We start from the raw sequence: 20,027 nt of genomic DNA on the forward strand, positions 1-20,027 counted from the left end.
CCATATATTGTGGACTTTCCCAGCAGCCAAATTGTCAGCGTTGAGATATTTTAGGGATGATTTACATTTTGTTTCTTCCTACAGTTTTGTTTCCCAGTATCTATCAATTGATCTGTAAACCACATGTTTCCAGGTAAATTTTCCAATAGGTGTTGGCTAGTAGGTGTGATACTTTTAAAAATAGGCCTTAAATAATTTAGGGTCGACTCTTATTCGGGACGAAGCACTTTAGTGTCGAAATTATCCCACGTGAAGTAAACACTGCACTGTGATTCATGCAAAATTTTCTTGACGGGCTCACTATTTTTCAGGCTTTCAGCTGACCAGTTTACTTTAGCGATGATATGGCGTCTGCTGAAAAATCCACTAAGATAACTTCTCATCATTTAGTTGTTTTTCTGCTCACCTTCTTCAGGTAACATAATTTCCATAGTGCACATGGGCCACATCTCTGGTCTCATTATTTCAGTAATTTTGACAGCACTGAAACAAGTGTCCGTTTGACAAGTCTACTGTGTCAGTGTTTGTTTACAGTGTTCAACAGTTCGAATAGCTATTGACACTGCATCAGTGCATTAATACAAGGACTTTCACAACCTTTTAAAATATATACACTACAGGCTGTACAGCTCGACTATTACAAGATATTACTTTATTTCCACGAATTAGAGCATCTGCCGTTTTCTCCTAACATAATTCACCTTTTTCTGCTGATTTTTTTTCTTTTATTGACCAGAATGTACATGTATAATTACCACTGGGAGGGTTGAGATATAAATTGGCATTGTTGAGTGGTGATTGTTTATTCAGTCTACTGCAAGGCTGCCATTCATTTGATTCTCATATATGTGACTTAACTGGCTTGCTCCTGTTTCCAGATGTCATCTCCTGATCGTCTTCTAAAATTTAGTTCTGGTGAATGTCAAAGAGTAATCAAGGGAACCAAGGTTAAATTTTGATATTCCGTGTTTACATTTGACATTGCACAATCTAGGACAGTTAACTTAATTTAAGTATAATCAACAAGTTTACGCTTTTTGTATGATATGAAGTATGACAGAACAATTGACAGGCTGTAATTTTTCCAGTGTAGACTAGATGTTTATGGCATACTTCATTGATCATAAGTTTGAATACATATGAAGATGATTAAGAAATATGAATAATGTTCAGTCCTTTTAGTCAACATTTTCTAAGGTTTTAAATGAGAAAAAAAGACAAGATCATAGGGCTTTATAGCTGTAGATTAGCTACACTGTATTTAATCCAGAAGCAACAGAACATATTAATTGATTCTAATCAGGAATCGTGCTGGGCTTTGCCATTGTTGCAAATTGCGATTTTTTATTTGAAGGTGACATAATTCGCCCGCTAGGGATTTAGTTGGCATCTAGGTTTCGTATATCTTAACTCTGATTAAAATTTCTAAATCTCTGGATCTTAGTTAACCATGTATGTCAAATGATATTGTTGCCTTATCAAGGTATTTCAGTTTAGAACGTTCATATTTGGGTGCTGGCAATGATTAACCAAATTGAAAAACAAGGAATCATGCTCAGAAAAAACACTCATTTTACAATATGTTCACAAAGTTTTCGATCTATTGAAGACAAGTTGACGGTTCGTTTATCTTTCAAGTGTCAGAGGATGCAGAAAAGTGAGTTCAAAATTACAATAGGATGATAGGGGAAAAGTGAGTTGTCTTCCTTTGATGATAAAATTGTAATGCATTTCATATAATTTATACCTCACTTACTGACAAATAAATAAAAAATGAATGCCATTTTTGCATTTTGGATAACATTTGGAATAAGATTTCATGGAAAGACTTGTGTGTGTTTTTTTAACCATGATTTACTCTCTGCATGATTTATACAGAGAATTGCACTTAATCATGATTGTATATTTGGTGATTAAAATTTCTAGTTCTCAAACTTAAGGTTTCCAGGCACTAATTTTCCAGCTTGCAATATCAACTACCCCTCCTGTCAACAATTCTGGTAACCATGCAAGAAGCTCATATTTGCCAATGGTTGCACATGTAATCAGCTGAGCATATTGTGTAGTAAAATGGGAAATCTGCATGCATACATGTAAATTCATATTTCATTTTGAATTTTTAAAATTTTTGTTTATTTCAGCTATGCCTTTTTCCATGCTACCAGAAAAACCTTTAGTAATGTGAAGACTACAATATCTGATGAATGGACTCCATCATTCCATAATGATACTGTAAATGAGACAAAACCTGACAAAGTAGGACATTTGTTTCTATAAAGATTGTCTATGTTTCAATGCTACATTGAATAATATCATATAGGACTAGACTGATAAGAAGTCTCCATTTGCTGTATGGAAACCTTATTATACATACATTTACACATGTATTGTCTGACTATTTGAACATGATTTACCTTCCTTTATTTACAATGTAGCAGTAGTATGGTTTGGTTGACTAGTTATATATGTACATGTAGTGATCTTGTTACTCTGAATTTACCTCCCAAATAGACAGTTTTCCTTAGCAAAATGATTTGAAAATCATGAAGAATTCCCCAAAGTACCATTTTACCCAGGCTTTTCTGTTTAATTAGCCAGTTTTTTTCAACAGGTGGGGGCATTTTTTAAAAAAGAGAAATAAAATCCCCGATATGTTGTACATTCACTTTTACATGTAAAAAAACTGTAGAAAAATTTAATGAAGTACATGGAGGAAGTGTCCATGAGACAGCCGCCCAATTACAATTAGTCATATAAACAACAATAATGTATAGCAACTGAAAAAACATATGTATTGTAAGACTTGTACACACTTATGCATGAATGTTTGGTATCTATTTATGATTAAAGTATTGTGATACGATATCTAACCTCCTATTGAATGCAGGGTGTATATAATCCACCCATCCATAAGATACTTTATTACAGTTTTCTATGCAACTGATTACCTCAGCCACTTTTTCATGACTTTGTTTATATTTTGACCATATGGTTACTACAGTAGTGGAGCATATTCTTTTGACAGCTTTGCTCACATTTAATGTTTTGTCTTTATTATCCAATAGAATGTAAAAAAAACCAATCACTATCCTTAACTAAATACTGTAGCGTAGTGTATGACATGTATGATATAGATTTTATTCTTTGTTGATAGATATGGAATAGTCACAACTTGTTTGATTCTACAAAAGATGCAGAACCATTTCTTGGAGTCCTTGATGGGGTGTTTATGGTTTCATATGCTGTGGTAAGAAAATCTTAAGACTTCAATTTATAATAAGAAAGAAGTTAGTCCTTGCAGTTAATGTACATTCTTTTGTAAGTCTGCTGATTTGAATTGAAGAATGATGTACATATTTGTCTAATTTTATACAACCTTCCAAATATACAATTTAAGACAATTAGGTAAGTTTTAAGTTTGAGAACATTTTAATCTAAACAAACTAATGACAAGAATATACATTTATTTTGAATCAAATGGAATTAGTAATGATTGGTGTGTCAAAATTGTACCTGTGTATATAAATAAAATTTTTGTTTTTCAGGGACTATTTATCAGTGGAATTATTGGTGACAGGTAAATATTAGGTTAACAGTAATACTGTATTTCTCTTCTGTTTGCTTCAGCGATCTGAAAAGGAGTCAGAAGTAAAATTGATCATAAGTAATTGACGTCACAATATATTTTCTATTATGACTTCATAAATTGCAACTAAGTTTACACGTAGGACTTTCCTGAAATGACCACAGATTCCCTGTTGGATAAACAGCATATAAGGTGATGCCAGATCTCCTAGTGGATGGTCCATTTGGTGTTGTATACATATAAGGTGATGCCAGATCTCCTAGTGGATGGTCCATTTGGTGTTGTATACATATAAGGTGATGCCTGATCTCCTAGTGGATGGTCCATTTGTTGTTGCTACACAAGGCTGATGTCATATTTCCTGGTGGATGGTCCACTTGGTGTTGTCAGCATGCAAGGCTGATGTCATATTTCCTGGTGGATGGTCCACTTGGTGTTGTCTGCATGCAAGGCTGATGTCATATTTCCTAGTGGATAGTCCACTTGGTGTTGTCTGCATGCAAGGCTGATGTCATATTTCCTAGTGGATAGTCCACTTGGTGTTGTCAGCACACAAAGCTGATGTCATATTTCCTAGTGAATAGTCCACATGGTGTTGTATACACATAAGGCTGATGCCAGATTTCCAAGTTGATGGTCCATTTGGTGTTGTCCACACACAAGGCTGATGTCATATTTCCTAGTGGATAGTCCACTTGGTGTTGTCTGCACACAAGGCTGATGTCATATTTCCTAGTGGATAGTCCACTTGGTTTTGTTCGCAAGGCTGATGTCATATTTGCTAGTGGATAATCCACATGGTGTTGTATACACATAAGGCTGAAGCCAGATTTCCAGGTTGATAGTCCACTTGGTGTTGTCTGCACACAAGACTGATTTCAGAATCCCTAGAAGATAGTTCACTTGGTGATGTCTCCACATAAGGCTGATATCAGATTCCTTTGTATGTGGAACATTGGATAGTTGAATGAAAAATTTCTTAGTTTTGTTGTAATAAAATAGTTAGCATAGTATATAAGTCTGATGTTTATAGTTACTTAAAGTCTTTATGTTTATGAAATGAATGTCATTGACTTAAACGTTCATTTCAGGTCAGTCTGCACCAGTTTGACCCTAACATAAATCTTAATAAACAAAATGCTTTGTTTGTTTTAAAATAGTGCTAAAAGGGATCTTAATAATGAAAATAAAACATGAATTGATTTTAATTGGTAGACAATTTATTCATTTGAATTTTTGTCATGTGTATGTGATCATTGGTGAACATAGTTACCCCTGTTTGTTTTCCTTCTACAACAGTTAACACATGTCAATTGCACATTATCATATAATGTTCTTCGTAGTTTCCTCACCACAACAATATCAGCAAAAAAATCTAAATATTAATACACATAAAGTATGTTTATTACACAAAGTTGAGGATATTAATTTTGGTTGATAATATACATTTTGTATACATTGTATAAATTCTGTGTTAAAAATTCTGGTGATTAATATTTGTGATGTAACCTGGCATGAATATTTAATTTCTGTTTGACTCAGCAGAAATTGTTTATGAGGAATGAATGAATTAACTGATGATGATATTAGTGTAAACAGATAAAATTTAAGTCTGTGTTACAAATGTGTTTATTTTTCAGATTGAATATGAGGCTGGTCCTGTCTTTTGGGATGTGTTCTTCTGGAATTAGTGTACGTTGATAACAAAGATAATATTAAAAACAAATCTGTTGAAAGATTGAAAAAGCAAAACTTATACAGACCCCTTAGTATATTACTTTAGTGTAACTCTCTCAGCAACAAAAAAAACCAAAACAACTCAAAATGACCATTACAGAAGAGGGAAAAATAAACTTTCAATGTTTACCTAACTGTAAAAACGTGTATTTGTGGGAATCATCAACTTTGCAATTGTATTGGCTTAAGATGGCTCCATCATTTTAGAAGGCTGAATTTAATGATAGATCTTTATTTTGATATATAATGATCAACTTTTTACCCTTATTCTAAGATGAAAAGAAAAAAAGAGGTTACTGGACTCATTTTCTGATAAATAGAGGCCCAAAATGGGGAATTAGTCCTCAAAATGACTTATTTCTCATTTCCTTTAGATTGTATGGTATATGCATATTGAAACCATTTTCAAATAACTTATTTGTTATTTATTTAGCACACACTTTTTTTAAAGGTTACTGAATAAAAAATATATCCAACAATTTGCATTTAATAGAACATTTTCACGATATTGAGGCCCATTTTTTGCCTTAAAAATGCCCAAAATTAACATATGAATTAGCATTAATAAATATCACCAAATTTATTTGTTCTTGTTAATTTGTATGTTTTACAGACACACAATTAAAACATTTTGAAGAGAAACAAATATGATGTCACCAGGCTATTGAAAGAGGTGTATGGAAAATTGTCTCGCCACTCTCCTTTTTTTCTAGATTTAAATGTTTGGTAATAAAAAGTCAGTGTGTTAGAATTAAAATTCAAATAAGATTATTTTATTTGCACTTTAATACTAAATAGCAATCCAAGAATTAGTTTGGCCCAAAAAATAAATAGCTGTTGAAATAGAGTCATATTTGTGATATTTCATAATTTTCTTGTAATAGAGTTATCTTCCCATTTCAATGCTTTTTCTTGTTCTTTAGAAAACATTAATTGAAAAATAGAAATTTTTCACAACATGCCACATTGCCATGATAAATTTACATGAACTAGTTTTCAGATTTCCCAAAATGAGAAAATTTAGAAATTCCATTAAATAGGGAAGCCACCTTAATTATTGTCACAACATTTCTTATGAATGCAAAACTTTTAATTATCAAAATATGTGTATGGTGGAAACATTTAAAGCTCGAGCTGTAGAAGTTAAATAAGACCTGTAATGTTAATGGATAGCTCAGTATAAATGAGGGTTGAGTTTATATTTTAACTAGTGTTAAAACCCTACAGGTATTATTGTTTGGAACTGTATTTGAGTGGATTGGATACTATAACAAGTATGTCTATGTACTGGTGTGGATATTGAATGGATTACTACAGTCAACAGGATGGCCAACTGTTGTAGCTGTAATGGGCAACTGGTTTGGGCGATCTAGGTAATTACAATATACATACAAGATGTTCATTGCCAACTGCTTTGGCCAATTTAGGTAATAGCTACAGTCAAACTTCACTGGCACAAACACCCAGGATTTCTCGAACACAATTCAAAGTACCAAAAGTTTCCCCTATATAATCAATATAGATAACCATGGATTTCTTGAACAGAACTTTGTTACAATCCACTGATTTTTTTGCTGAGAAATGGCCCTTGTACCTACGAAATAAATTCAGACTTGAAGTTTTCCGTACTTGCTTTGTTTACAAATTTTGCATGGTTTCTTTTTCAGTCGTGGATTAGTGTTAGGGCTATGGAGTGCCTGTGCATCTGTTGGTAACATCATTGGAGCTCTGTTGGCCTCAGCTGTTCTTGACTATGGATATGATGTAAGCTTTTTTTACATTTTTAATGCTCTTTCCTGTGATAAAATTATCATATACATTTTTAAAGCTGTTTTAAGAAGTAAAATTAAATCATTTCTATTTATTAAACTGTATAATCTACTGGTATATTAACTTGAATTTGTGATATATATGATAATTATTTACATTAATATGTTTTTTTAATTTTTTTGGTTAATTAACTATTCTAATATGACGTCTTTAAAAGGTTTTGAGACTGTGGTTGATTTTTTATTTAAACACATGTAATATTCTGATGTGTATCAGCTGTTTTCATTCATTTCAGTAGTGTGAATGAACATCAAATTCATATTTGATAAAGATATTAAATGTTATGTTTTAGATAAGTTATATTCCGTAAAAATCACTTACATATGTACATGTTAGCACTCACCATGTGCGCTATCATATATGAAAACAAACAATAACAATCGTCAATGAATGAAACATTGAACTTGTCCTTGTGTGAACACTGTGAGCTTACAATTCAAACACAAATTGCTTTATCTTACATTGTTATACTTAATTTGCCCTTTTCTTTCATTATAAATAATACAAAACACTAAGTTTCACTAGCAACCATTTCAACTGACATATATATATATAGCGTAAATTGTGCAGCCCAATATGGACAAATATGGCAGGTCTAAGGTTACTGTAATAGGTCACGAAAATGTAAAGAAGTACTGTAATTACCCTATTTGAATTGAAATAAATCATGGATTCAATGTTTTACCATGGGCTGACCATTTATGTTGATATTTTACCCCTTGCTATTGCTCAGGGTAAAATAATGTGGCATAAATGGTCAGCAATTGGTAAAACCATTCCTTTCCTTCAAAATTCTCAACAACTAGACCGAATAATAGAGGACTGTATAGGATTCAACTAGCTCAAAACAAGAAATGTTCACATCCTTTCACTAGCCCGAATCAATTTTGCCTAACCCCAGGCTTTGAGCTAGAGGGTAAAGGCAAGCACTGTAAAACAATGATAAAATGGACTTTTCATGATTTATTTCTTAAATTATTTACAAATATCAAGCTTTTCTGTGTGGTAAAATAATTACAAAATTGTTGATATGGATTTTAACACTTTGTTAAATCTTTCAAGATGCAAGAACCTTAATACATTGAGAAATTACAAAATACTGATATTCATGTACATGCATTGATTACTGGTAAATGAAAAGTTGCATTAAAACCAAGAAAAATTTGTCTAATATTGGTATTTTTTAGTATGCCTTCCTATTGACCTCTACGGTATTGATAGCTGGTGGTATTGTTATATTTTTTGGACTTGTCAGTACTCCTAAGGAATTAGGTAAGGATTTTCTTCTCCCAAGGTAGACATGATTTTTTGTCCTGTAATTAGGTCAGTATATTCTCCCAAGGAAGACATGATTTTATGGACTTGTCAGTACTCCTAAGGGATTAGGTAAGGATATTCTCCTCCCAAGGCAGACATGATTTTTTGGACTTGTCAGTACTCCTAAGGAGTTAGGTAAGGATTTTCTTCTCCCAAGGTAGACATGATTTTTGTCCTGTAATTAGGTAAGTATATTCTTCCAAGGGAGACATGATTTTATGGACTTGTCAGTACTCCTAAGGAATTAGGTAAGGATATTCTCCTCCCAAGGTAGACATGATTTTTTGGACTTGTCAGTACTCCTAAGGAATAAGGTAAGGATATTTTCCTCCCAAGGGAGACATGATTTTTTGGACTTGTCAGTACTCCTAAGGAATTAGGTAAGGATAGTCTCTTTCTTAGGTAGACAAGATTTTTTGGACTTGTCAGTACTCCTAAGGAATCAAGTAAGGATATTCTCCTCCCAAGGGAGACATGATTTTTTGTCCTGTAATTAGGTAAGGATATTCTCCTTCCAAGGTAGACATGATTTTTTTTGTCCTGTTTTATGGTCTGTCTGCCCTTCACACAGTTTTTGTTACCCTTGAACTTGTATGTTATTTATCAAAATGAAGCATACAAGTTGACCCTCCATCACTAGAGAGGAGACTGCCACAAGATAAATGAAAATGATATCTACCATATAAAAATGTATGATTTGTGGGAGTTTTTTTGGGTTAAAATTTATTTTCTATGCAAAAGACTAAATGATTGAAATTTGCTTTTACCAAAAAATCTTCCACACGAAATGTCCTAAAGATTAACAGATATAACGAAGGAGAACACAGCATGTTGGTCTCATGTTGGTGTCACATTAATTTTTTTTATAAATTAAAATTTGATATAATTTATATAAGCATGATGCTGTTTGGTATAGTTTTAGAAAAATAGGGATGTAAAAATGATATTTTGTATTGACACTTTGCCACCATTTATTTGTTTTTATAACCCTATGGTATATTTTCAGATAAACTTGGGTAAGAGGTTCAGGCTTGTTCTAGTTTATTTGAGTTCATTGGTTTTGTTTACATAACTTGAATTATTACTGAAAAATGTTTAGTTATATACTGATTTTTCACAAAGTGTTGTTTGTTTAATAAAGACACTGATATTGCTGTTATAAAATTTTTGTTTCCAATCAGTGATTTTCTCATTAAGAAAAAAAAAACTTGTCAACTTACCAAGTCTTGAGAGGACCATCACACAATTTAATAATATTTCTCCAGCAATCTGTTACATTTTGAAGTGTTATTCATTATTTTGTGCCCCGTGCAGGTCCAGGTGTCAAAAGAATAGGCCTGCATTAGCGCTAAGCTTGTCATAATAGGTGACTAAATAGTGCTCAGAAACCTAGTCGGGGGCTAGGTGCTCTGCCCACAGAGCAACTGGGTTGTGTGCCCCAGGTGGTGGAATGGGGTACACCTGGCGTGTTACATCCTGGGGTTGTCAGGCTATAATACGGAAAACCTGACCTGTGGTATTCGATAGGAGTAGGAACCTTTGCGCTCCGCCACAGGAGGCTAAATTGCCTGACCCTACCCATCCCTCCCTTCAATCTTGTGGCAATCAAAATTTGTCCAACCCTATTATCCTTGTATCCCATCCCTTTTTTATTTCATCATCATTTCATGTTCATTTTATCATCCATTGCATGTTCATTGCCTGAATATAGCTGAAATATTGCTGCTCAAGCATTAAACCCCAACAATCAATCATTATTTTGTGACATCTACATAAACAAAATGTCAAATACAATTGTATGGAAATGAATACACCAGGAAGAAATAAAGATTTCCTGCAATAACATTTTGAAATGTTTTACTAAGAATAATTTTATTGATACTCAGCTTCATTCAGTTATGTAATGATGTCTTATAATAGTCAGTTCAATATAATGAACAATTTTCATGTTAAAGATTACATATTGATTATTTCAGTAAACTATTCTATGTATAGGTCTTTCAGTTTATAATTTTAAATAAAACATATTACATGCATTACATTCTATAAATAGGTCTTCCAGTACCAGATGAAGCTATATCTAATCAAGAGATTACAGTTAATCCGACAGTCAGTAAGTGCCTCAAGTAACTCAGTTAATCCTTCAGTCAGTAAGTGCCTCAAGTAACTCAGTTAATCCTTCAGTGAGTAAATGTAAAGGGATACTTTTTTAATCCTTCAGTCAGTAAGTGTGAAGGGATACTTAGATAATCCTTCAGTGAGTAAGTGCAAATGGATATTTAGTTAATCCTTCAGTCAGTAAGTGTAAAGGGGTACTTGGTTTATCCTTCAGTCAGTTAGTGTAAAGGGATGCTTAGTTAATCCTTCAGACAATGAGTGTATAAGAAACCTTAGTTAATTCTTTAGCCAGTGTGTGTATAGGGATATTAAGTTAATTCCTCATTCAGTAAGTGTATAAGAATATTCAGTTAATCCTTCTATCAGTAAGTGTAAAGGGATATTAAGTTAATCCTTCAGTCAGTGAGTGTATAAGAAATCTTTGTTTATCCTTCAGCCACTAATTGTATAGGGATACTAAGTAAATTCTCCAGTCAGTGAGTGTAAAGGGAAGCTTAGTAAATTCTCCAGTCAGTTAGGCCTTCAGTCAGTAGGTGTATAATGCTACTCAGGTTATTCCTCAGTCAGTAGAGGTAAAGGGATACTAATTAAATCCTTCAGTCAGTGTGTGTAAAGGGATACTTAGTTTATCCTTCAGCCAGTGTGTGTAAAGGGATACTTAGTTTATCCTTCAGCCAGTGAGAGTAATGAGATACTCAGTTTAAATTTCATTGGCTTGGGAGAGTAGAATTTCAAAGTTAGTTATTCAATGTTTTTTTTTTCTGATTTCTGATTTATATTTTAACTAAGCTTGCAGAAATATACTTTCCTGGCTTATCTATAATATTCTTTCTAGTAGAATTTTATTTGATGTATTTAGACTGAAATGAACATTTGTAAAAATGACTAGCTTTACAAAGAGTTTTTTTTAAATGTTACCGACTTGTAGAAATTTGCTTGTACCAATAGTGTCACAGTAGTGATAACATTCTGAATACCTTTAATTTGATACACATATAGGTGGTCGTGTTGATGATATAAATGATGAAATGGAGCCAGATATCAGTGAAACTGAACATCTCTTACAACAAACACCAGAGGCTGATCATGATGATATACCTACAGAAAAAGTTCTCACCCGTCCAAAGGCACTTGGTTTCTTCCAGGCATTGATGCTTCCTGGGGTTATACTTGTAAGTCCAGGCATTGATGCTTCCTGGGGTTTGTAAGTCCAGGCATTGATGCTTCCTGGGGTTTGTAAGTCCAGGCATTGATGCTTCCTGGGATTTGTAAGTCCAGGCATTGATGCTTCCTTGAGTTATACTTGTAAGTCCAGTCATTGATGCTTCTTGGGGCTATACTTGTAAGTCCAGGCATCAATGCTTCCTGGAGGTATACTTGTAAATACAGGTTTCAGCTGTAATACACTAAAATGGTTTATTAGTGTGTACTATTTTACCCTTGTCCTTGAGTCCTTGTTTCTGCCTGTCCATGTGTCCGTAACAATTTTTCTATCACAGCTTTCTCAGCAACTTCTCATCACAGTGGCTTGAAATTTTAAGACATTCTTTCTGTAGGTTTGCCATATGATGGGATACATTTATGGAAAAGTTGAAAACGACTTTCTGTTTACCGAGGACTTTTTATATTTTCCTTATATCATGATTGAAAGCAGGGGTATCGCCAGGTTTCTCGCTTTATTAATCTTTTTAAATTTTAGCTTTCTAGGAAAAATTTGAAAACTGTAGATTGAAAGAAGTGTTTAAACATATATATTTTGACATTTAGGATTCATATCATAATCAATACTGTAGATAGAGATATAACACATTGAACTGGCTCTCTGGAACTAGAAGTTCTATTTTCTAATTTCTGTAAAAGACTTATTGAAACTTATTGTCCCCCGCGCTGCGTTGTGAGGGGACATGGAAAGGCCGAACATCCGCCTGTCCGTCTGCATTTTCTGCACTTTTTTTTGTTATGCTTTTACCAAATAAGTTTGTTTTTGGTATGTGGCCTTATTATGAAGAGTTACAGATTAAGTATGACTTTGGTTATGATTGAACGATTTTTTTGGAAGTTATTGTCCTTGAACTTGGAAAATTTCAGTTAATTTACAGTTTTTCACACTTTTTTTGTAATGCTTTCACCAATTGTTTTTAGATTTTGTATGTAGTCTTACTATGAGAAGTTATGTCCCTTGGATTTAGAAAATTTCAGTGAATTTTAAATTTTCCTCACTTTTTTTTTTCATGGGGGACATTGGAACGCTGTTCTTTTTATTTATTTAATTTCAGTATGCCTTGTCGTATGCCTGTCTGAAGTTTGTAAATTATTCCTTTTTCTTCTGGCTACCATTTTACCTTGCTGGATCTTTTGGCTGGGCAGAGACTGTTGCTGATCAGATATCTATATGGTATGATGTTGGTGGCATCATAGGTAAATTATCAATAAGTTTAGTTTTAAATATTTTAAATTTAGAAATGTGGTAATCCACTGTATCTCACCAAATATTGTGTGAATGTAGTGTTAATACTAGTAAGTACTTTCCACAAAGTTATAACAAGAGTAGCCTAGAAACTTACCACACAGGAGACTTTTCCAAAGATTAAAACTGGTACATGTGGTTATGTTCTATAAAAATTTGGTCATTAATCAACATTTTATCTGTAATCTGTACTTTTTTACTTCCTTGACAGATATCTTTAGATTAGCCTAAAAACTTACAACAACTTGTAAAACTTCAAATCTATTGCAAGATGAAAGCTGTGTTTTTATGTGACTGCAAAAAACTATATTATGTGATGATTTTGTCACTGTTGGCTTTGTTATTTTTTTTTTGTTTCCATGCAATAACTTTATTTGTTGTGTACCAAATGTCATGAAATTTTTATGTATTTTAAATTGCTGCTTGAGGAAGCTTGCTATTAAAATGGGGTCAATGTAAATCATATGAAATAGAAAAACTGGTAGTATATTCTGGCAAGTAAAATATCAAAAAAAATCTTGAACATCTTTTGATTTTTTCAGGAGGTACTATAGCAGGATTTATATCAGTAAGTAAAATTGGTTTTATTTCTTTATGTTTGACTGCTGTTCTTTACAAATTTATATACTGATTTTTTGGACTTTAGATTTTCTTCAACTTAAACTGCTCTTTTAATAATTAGTAACATTTTAAAGTATCAGACTGTGATACATTGATTTATCTAAATTTCATATTTGCAAACCTGCCAGTGTATGTAAAACAGTTCAGTTTTGCTTAAAGACAAATCCTACTAACCAGTTCCGACATTTCGCAAAATTTTTCTGAAATGTTCTCAATTATAAATGTGTCAAATTAAGCTTCTTTTGATATAGGTCACTATGCTTTTAATGAAAATATAGCAGTTCAAAAAATCGTAAAATCTGGAGTTATTGTCATTATCTGAATTCATTTCAGACGTCTCTGATCTTGTCAAAATTTGTACGAATGACACATGCCATACACCAGTAGATTGGAAATCTTCTCTTTATTCTTGAAACATTCAAAACAATATACAATATGTTTTATCCACCTAAAAAGAATCATAATATTTTATTGTTTCTCACCAAAAGAAAAACTAACTTTTGGACCATATTCACAGTGTTCTGAAATCTTCTCATATTAAGATTATTTTGAAACTTGTTGTATGAAAAGGTATCCATTAGCTGATAGTATAAAGTCTTTAAAAAGTGGGGGTCACTGAACAAATAAGAAAGTAAATCATATTTGTGTGCCATTTGTGCATAATTTTGTTTGGTTATTGGCTGTTTCCTATTCCAAATGTTATGTTGGATGACGTTACATCATGGTCAGCAACGGGACATCTTTACAAGTTTCAAAACAGAAAGAAGAAAAAATATACTAAAATGGCAGTACAAAAACTTGACTGAGAAAAAAAAATAAAAGACAAAATAATTACCACTGGAGAGAAATTGGAATGTGGACAGAAGATTGGACAAAAGCAATATGTATATAAAACTATTCTGGTTGCATGATTGTGTTTCTCTGCATGAACATATTATAAATCCTAAGGGTAACACAATGCTTGTATATTCAATAGTGAATGACTTACCAGGATCTAAAGTTTAACATTAACAAATGTACATGGAGCATTTCAACAATTAATTGTGCTATTTTTATTGAAAAAAATGAAGAGAATATCGCAGCTGTTGTTGAAGTATTTTTACATGTAACATAGTGCACATATACATGTACCTACCATTTGTACTTTTCAAGAAATAAAAAAGCAGGATCTATTATTGTACTAATATTTTTCACTTACTCTAAAAAGATATTTTGGCTCTCTGTGCCTATGAAAAGAAGTTTCTCAAAATAAAAAGGCAGGACAGAAAATTTGATTCTTGTCCCCATAAAAATCAAATTGTTTGCTCGGCCCTAAGTAGATGTTGAAATCCTTATTATTTTAATGGCAAATCCAATTCCCATTTCTTACCTTATTTTAATTATGTAGGAAAACAAACTCCCTTTTAAAGGAAGGGAAAAATTCATTGCCCACTTCTGAAATTATAAGAAATTCCCTTATCCCGTAATAAAGAATTTAGATCATCTGTCTTGATTTTCTGAAAAAGCTTGATGAAGAAAATATATTGGCAGGCCACCCTTGGCATTATACATACATCCAGGTTGCAAGGCTATATTATACATACATACAGGTTGTAAGGCTATATTATACATACATCCAGGTTAAAAGGCTATATTATACATACATCCAGGTTGTAAGGCTATATTATTTTTCCAGTGTTCTTACTTTGATACTGCATAGATTTTTTTTGCAAATGGACGACTATTGATCATATGCATAAGATCTAGAATTGAAGTGGGGCTAATAGATAAAATTCAAAGGCCGAGTGAAGTGAAGCAAGAACATTTTTGGGGATAGAATTTGTAAAAAAAAAATCATAATTTTATGCAAAAAATATATCCTAAAATTTCAGGAAGGGGGCATTCGCTAGGTCCGCCCCTATGAATCTGTGCCTAAATTAGATACTCCGCATGAAACTATTTCTACATTTTTTACCTCAGTAAATGAAATGGCAAATTTTATTTTATTTGCAATGATGCAAAACTATCTTTAATATTCATCATTTCAACAATTGCAAGTTGGGATTAGGAAAATTAGCTCACATTCTCCATGAAAGAACATTGTTCCATAACTTTCACCTGACCCTCGCTTAAATGTTTGATTATCAGATTGGCATAATTCCCCCTAAAACTATATCAGACATTGCTGATTATCAATTTTATCCTAAGTCTTAGTTAAATTTGGTATAAGATTCCTCAGAATCTGTTGTGAAATAGTAGTCGCAAGATTGTGTAGGACACACAGACGGCACCTTGCATTTACAGAAGATTTTCCATAGCAGCCCTTGAACTCTGACGTCATGCAGCTTCTACGGTCAAAAAGAAGTCTGATTTTGCTTTTGAAGTAACTTATTTTTAATATTTCTTTGAATTGCAGGATAAATTTAGAAAGAGATCACTTACTGTCATTCCAATGTTAATTCTAGCAATACCAGCATTATTTATATATAGTCGTAAGTAGATTTTTCTAGCCATCCTCTTGATATATTGATTGAAGTTTGCATCCATGTATGAATTAATTTTATTTAGCACAATTGTTTATCATACCCCCCCCCCCCCCCAAAAAAAAAAAAAGCAAAAAAAAGACAAAGTTTGGGGGATACATGTTCGTCTATCTGTCTGCAACTATTTTCTAAGCAGCTTGCAGCATTGCTATGAAACTTTGTGGGACGTAATATAACCACATATAGATGTGCATACTGCCAGGAATTTAAGTTTGGGCAAAAATTGTAGAAATAAGTCAAATATGAATCGTGTGACCACATTGGTCCTGAAATGTGTAGGGTTCAACAGGCTGTGGGGGTTTTAGTCCTGTTAGGGGCTATGTCTAGTTCACTTTTTTATAAGTAAATTGTTAATAGCCTACTATTACTCTAAATAAAGTAACTTAAACTTCTTGAAGAAGGCAGCATTGAATATCACATGTAACATAATTCAGATTCTCTCAACAATGAAACAATTTATGATTCATAACAATTTATTGTTTTGAAGGCTAAAATTGGGAGATCTCCTTGTCCAATTTGTGTAGGAGGGAGATTTAGTGTGGTTAGAACAAATCAAGCTTAAAAAACATACTGGTTGATAATTGGTTCTAATGTTAATATCAATGTAATTTCATGTTAAGTTTTAGTATATGTCATTACCTTCAATGTCTTTGTCAGCACACAGTCTCCCACCCAGGAGTCAGATTGGGTAAAAAGGAAGGAGTCTTCCACCAAATCTTCTTTTTATTTCAGATTCTCCCAACAATAAAACCATAAATGCATTATTGATGTCTGTAGCTGGTTTCTTTGTTGGAGGTGTTGCTAACCTTATCAGTGCAGCTATAGCAGCTGATTTAGGTATTTAAACATCTATAAAATTCACTTACATAGGAAACATTTGTGCTAGCATTTATATTATAAGAATACATCTTAGTTCTGAAATTTCTTAGGCATTGTGACTTGGGCAGAATGAGTCATTGATTGTCAAAATTGTAAGAATTGTTTTGCTTGCAAACCTTATTAATCATTAAATTTCCCTCAGAATTCTTTGTAAATTTCTGTTGACACATAGTTGTATTACAAGTGATTAACAAACTTTGAAGTGTTTATTATCTTATTACCATGGTACAGAAAGAAAAATTCACTCAAAAATTAACCTTGTCATTTTGGGGCTAAAAGATACTGTCTGTGAAATTGTATGTTGTTTTGTTTCAGGTCGTCAGGGACCAGTTCAGGGTAACACCGAGGCATTAGCCACTGTTACAGGTATTGTAGATGGAACAGGAAGTGCTGGTGCTGCCATTGGTCAGGTAAGCATTTGTTTGACTTTTCAACTATTGTTTTATATAATACTGGTGTTGCTAATTGCAAAGTTTTTTTTAAAAATTTTATTCATATTATGCCTTAATGATTAAGAAAATATCTATGAAATGTGACGTTTCATAGTAATTTATGCTTTCTTATTGATTTAAACAAAGAATTTAAAATAAGAACTGTTGTATTAATTTGACATTCATGAAAATAATACTTGAAAAATGAAGAAATTATCCAGTTTATTATATTTTTAGGTATTAGTACCAGTTATTCAGGAGAAGTTTGGCTGGAAATCAGTTTTTGTTGTATTTATGATCATGGTAAGTCCAGGAACAAAACAAATTAATTTTTTAATACTAAATTCTCTAAGCCATGAAGTAATTTAGTCTCAAATTCATAATAAGAATTCTGTAATGTTCAGTCACTTGAATCAGATTGATTTTCTTCTTAAAAGTGCACAATATACACCACATGGTTTCTTTATGTAAAAAAACAATATGTTGTAAATTTTCTAACCAGATTGTCCATTTTTAAATGAGTGGCTATCAAAATTTGTTACTGCTTTAAAAGAGTTAATTTAAAATTCTGATGTGTTTTTTCTTGAATATAAGAAAGGTCTGTATTGAATTTACTAATTTTCACTGTTTTCTTATTTGATTTATGGACCACTTTAGAAGGAAGATGGGACTTTGTGTGAAAATCAGGTTTGCAGTCAATGTTACAGCCATTTGTAATGTTGTTTTAATTCTGAAGCTGATGTTATATTTTTGGTTGTATTCTATTTTCACAGATAGCAATGACAGCAGCTTGTATTCTGCCAATGTTTTTACGAGAATGTAAAGGTGCCATAGCCAGTTACTCCTTCACATGGTATCGAGGGCTACACCGACGGGTTACTATTGTTAATGATGAAGATGATGTGCAGTGATGGACTTTAAATAATTAGCTTATATTGCTGTGGTAACATTATACTGAGTTCTCATTTCTTGTGTTATTAGCAGTTAACAGAAACACAGGCTGTGTTAACTGGTCTATAATATTGACCAAATTAGGTGTGGCCATGTATTGCTGACTGATCTTCGGAATGAGTACAACAAACCTTGTTTAGTCATGATTATTTAGTAACGTTTGCTCTGATATCTAAAATGATCCCTTAATTTGAGTTAAATGAATTGGAATCTGATAAAAAATGTGTTATTGTTTACTTGTTGGTTTGTCAACAAATTGATGCTTTCAATTCATCCAATACTTTGGTTACTAGAAATAAACCCTACCATCAATTATTGCCATTATTTTAACTTCAGTATTATATTGGTCAACAAATCATGGAGGTGTTTGGATGGATCATAAGTATCTAATGCTAACAAATTTTGGTAAAGTTGATTATACAGTAGATTCTGCTTAATTGCATAGCCTATTTGCCAGTAAAAATTATGCAAATAACCGGACTATTCTTGGTGCTTGTTTATTTTAATGCAATTAGAAATCATTTAAATTGTCTTTTATGTCAATTATGTTTTTAATCCATTATTAACACCTCCTGATTGATGATAACCTAGTTTTTACAACAATAAATATGATTGACATATTTATGACCCGAAGGCTTAAAATAGAATTTGGGAAACCCTGTCTTTATCTCGATGAGGCAAAATTCTCTATGCAATAAACCGAAATGCACCTGCAAGGCCTATGCAAATAAGTGATTTTTTCCCTAATAGAATAATAGGAAATGATTTTGTGCAGGAGAAAATTACGCTAATAACCGAAATATGCAATAAAGCGATATGCGATTAAGTGGAGTCGACTGTATAATCAATCAGTAGCCCTCTTAGGCCAGTCAGCACCTTTCAGATTTTTAGGTGATTTTTGGAAACACTTTAGGTTTGTTTTTCCTACAACGCATCAACAAAAGTTGAAAATGGTTGTTTATTTGTTGAAATTTTATTATGAATCATTTACCTCACAATTGTATTGTTATATATTCTCAATATGTTGATACCTACTTCAGATGTAAGAATATCTAGTCCATTTGGAGGTGCTGCAGTGGACATGCTCACATTACCAGGCAATTCTGTGCTTTGTAATCCATTTGTGGACATGGTTATTTATAAATTATTGTAGCTGAGTAGAATTTTTTACAAGAGTTGTTGATTTGTTCTAAATAAATGTACACGTATATATTTTAATTTAAAAGTGGGTGCAATAATTATTTTCAAATAAATATATATTTATGTAAATCTTCTTTCTGTCTTTAGTTCTATAGTATTGTAGAATTGGATTCTTGACAGCACCAGGTCTGTTGATAGCCATTATGCAGGCAGGGTGAAAGCATAGACTATAAAATACATGTATGTTTCCCATCTTTCTGTGTCACAGATACATGTAAAACACAAAAGGTATAATGTTACTTGTTATGAATGAGAGAACAAGCTCATATTGGACGACCAGATCCAAAAGTAGCTCCCTGACAAATCAATCCTATCCAAGCTTTTTGGTAAACAACGCCTCATTCAAGGTTGAAAGAAATTAGTTTGCA

General features: G+C 32.6%; 1 protein-coding gene across 1 annotated transcript; it reads left to right on the forward strand.

Moving 5' to 3' along the window:
- The first annotated feature begins 230 nt into the window (after nucleotides 1-230).
- On the forward strand, nucleotides 231-19,728 carry LOC148626813 (sugar phosphate exchanger 3-like). Its single transcript, XM_088542364.1, has 17 exons — nucleotides 231-415; nucleotides 2,142-2,256; nucleotides 3,155-3,247; nucleotides 3,546-3,577; nucleotides 5,227-5,278; nucleotides 6,551-6,696; nucleotides 6,991-7,087; nucleotides 8,341-8,425; nucleotides 10,524-10,583; nucleotides 11,588-11,760; nucleotides 12,865-13,006; nucleotides 13,598-13,623; nucleotides 16,072-16,147; nucleotides 16,931-17,035; nucleotides 17,393-17,487; nucleotides 17,746-17,811; nucleotides 18,282-19,728. The coding sequence occupies exons 1-17, from the start codon at nucleotides 345-347 to the stop codon at nucleotides 18,417-18,419; spliced, it is 1,572 nt and encodes a 523-aa protein (XP_088398490.1). The 5' UTR covers nucleotides 231-344; the 3' UTR covers nucleotides 18,420-19,728.
- The last annotated feature ends 299 nt before the right edge of the window (nucleotides 19,729-20,027 follow it).

The sequence above is a fragment of the Perna viridis genome, chromosome 1, assembly GCF_037379345.1.
Source record: "Perna viridis isolate PV_CMFRI_1.1 ecotype Kerala chromosome 1, ASM3737934v1, whole genome shotgun sequence".
Lineage (NCBI taxonomy): Eukaryota > Metazoa > Mollusca > Bivalvia > Mytilida > Mytilidae > Perna > Perna viridis.

What these genes read in the sequence shown, in the direction of transcription:
- LOC148626813 (XM_088542364.1), top strand. Translation starts at nt 345, where the DNA reads ATGGCGTCTGCTGAAAAATCCACTAAGATAACTTCTCATCATTTAGTT. An exon ending in AGTGGAATTATTGGTGACAG is followed by an intron (nt 3,578 to 5,226) that starts GTAAATATTAGG and finishes TTTATTTTTCAG; the next exon opens with ATTGAATATGAGGCTGGTCC. An exon ending in CAGTACTCCTAAGGAATTAG is followed by an intron (nt 8,426 to 10,523) that starts GTAAGGATTTTC and finishes TTCTATAAATAG; the next exon opens with GTCTTCCAGTACCAGATGAA.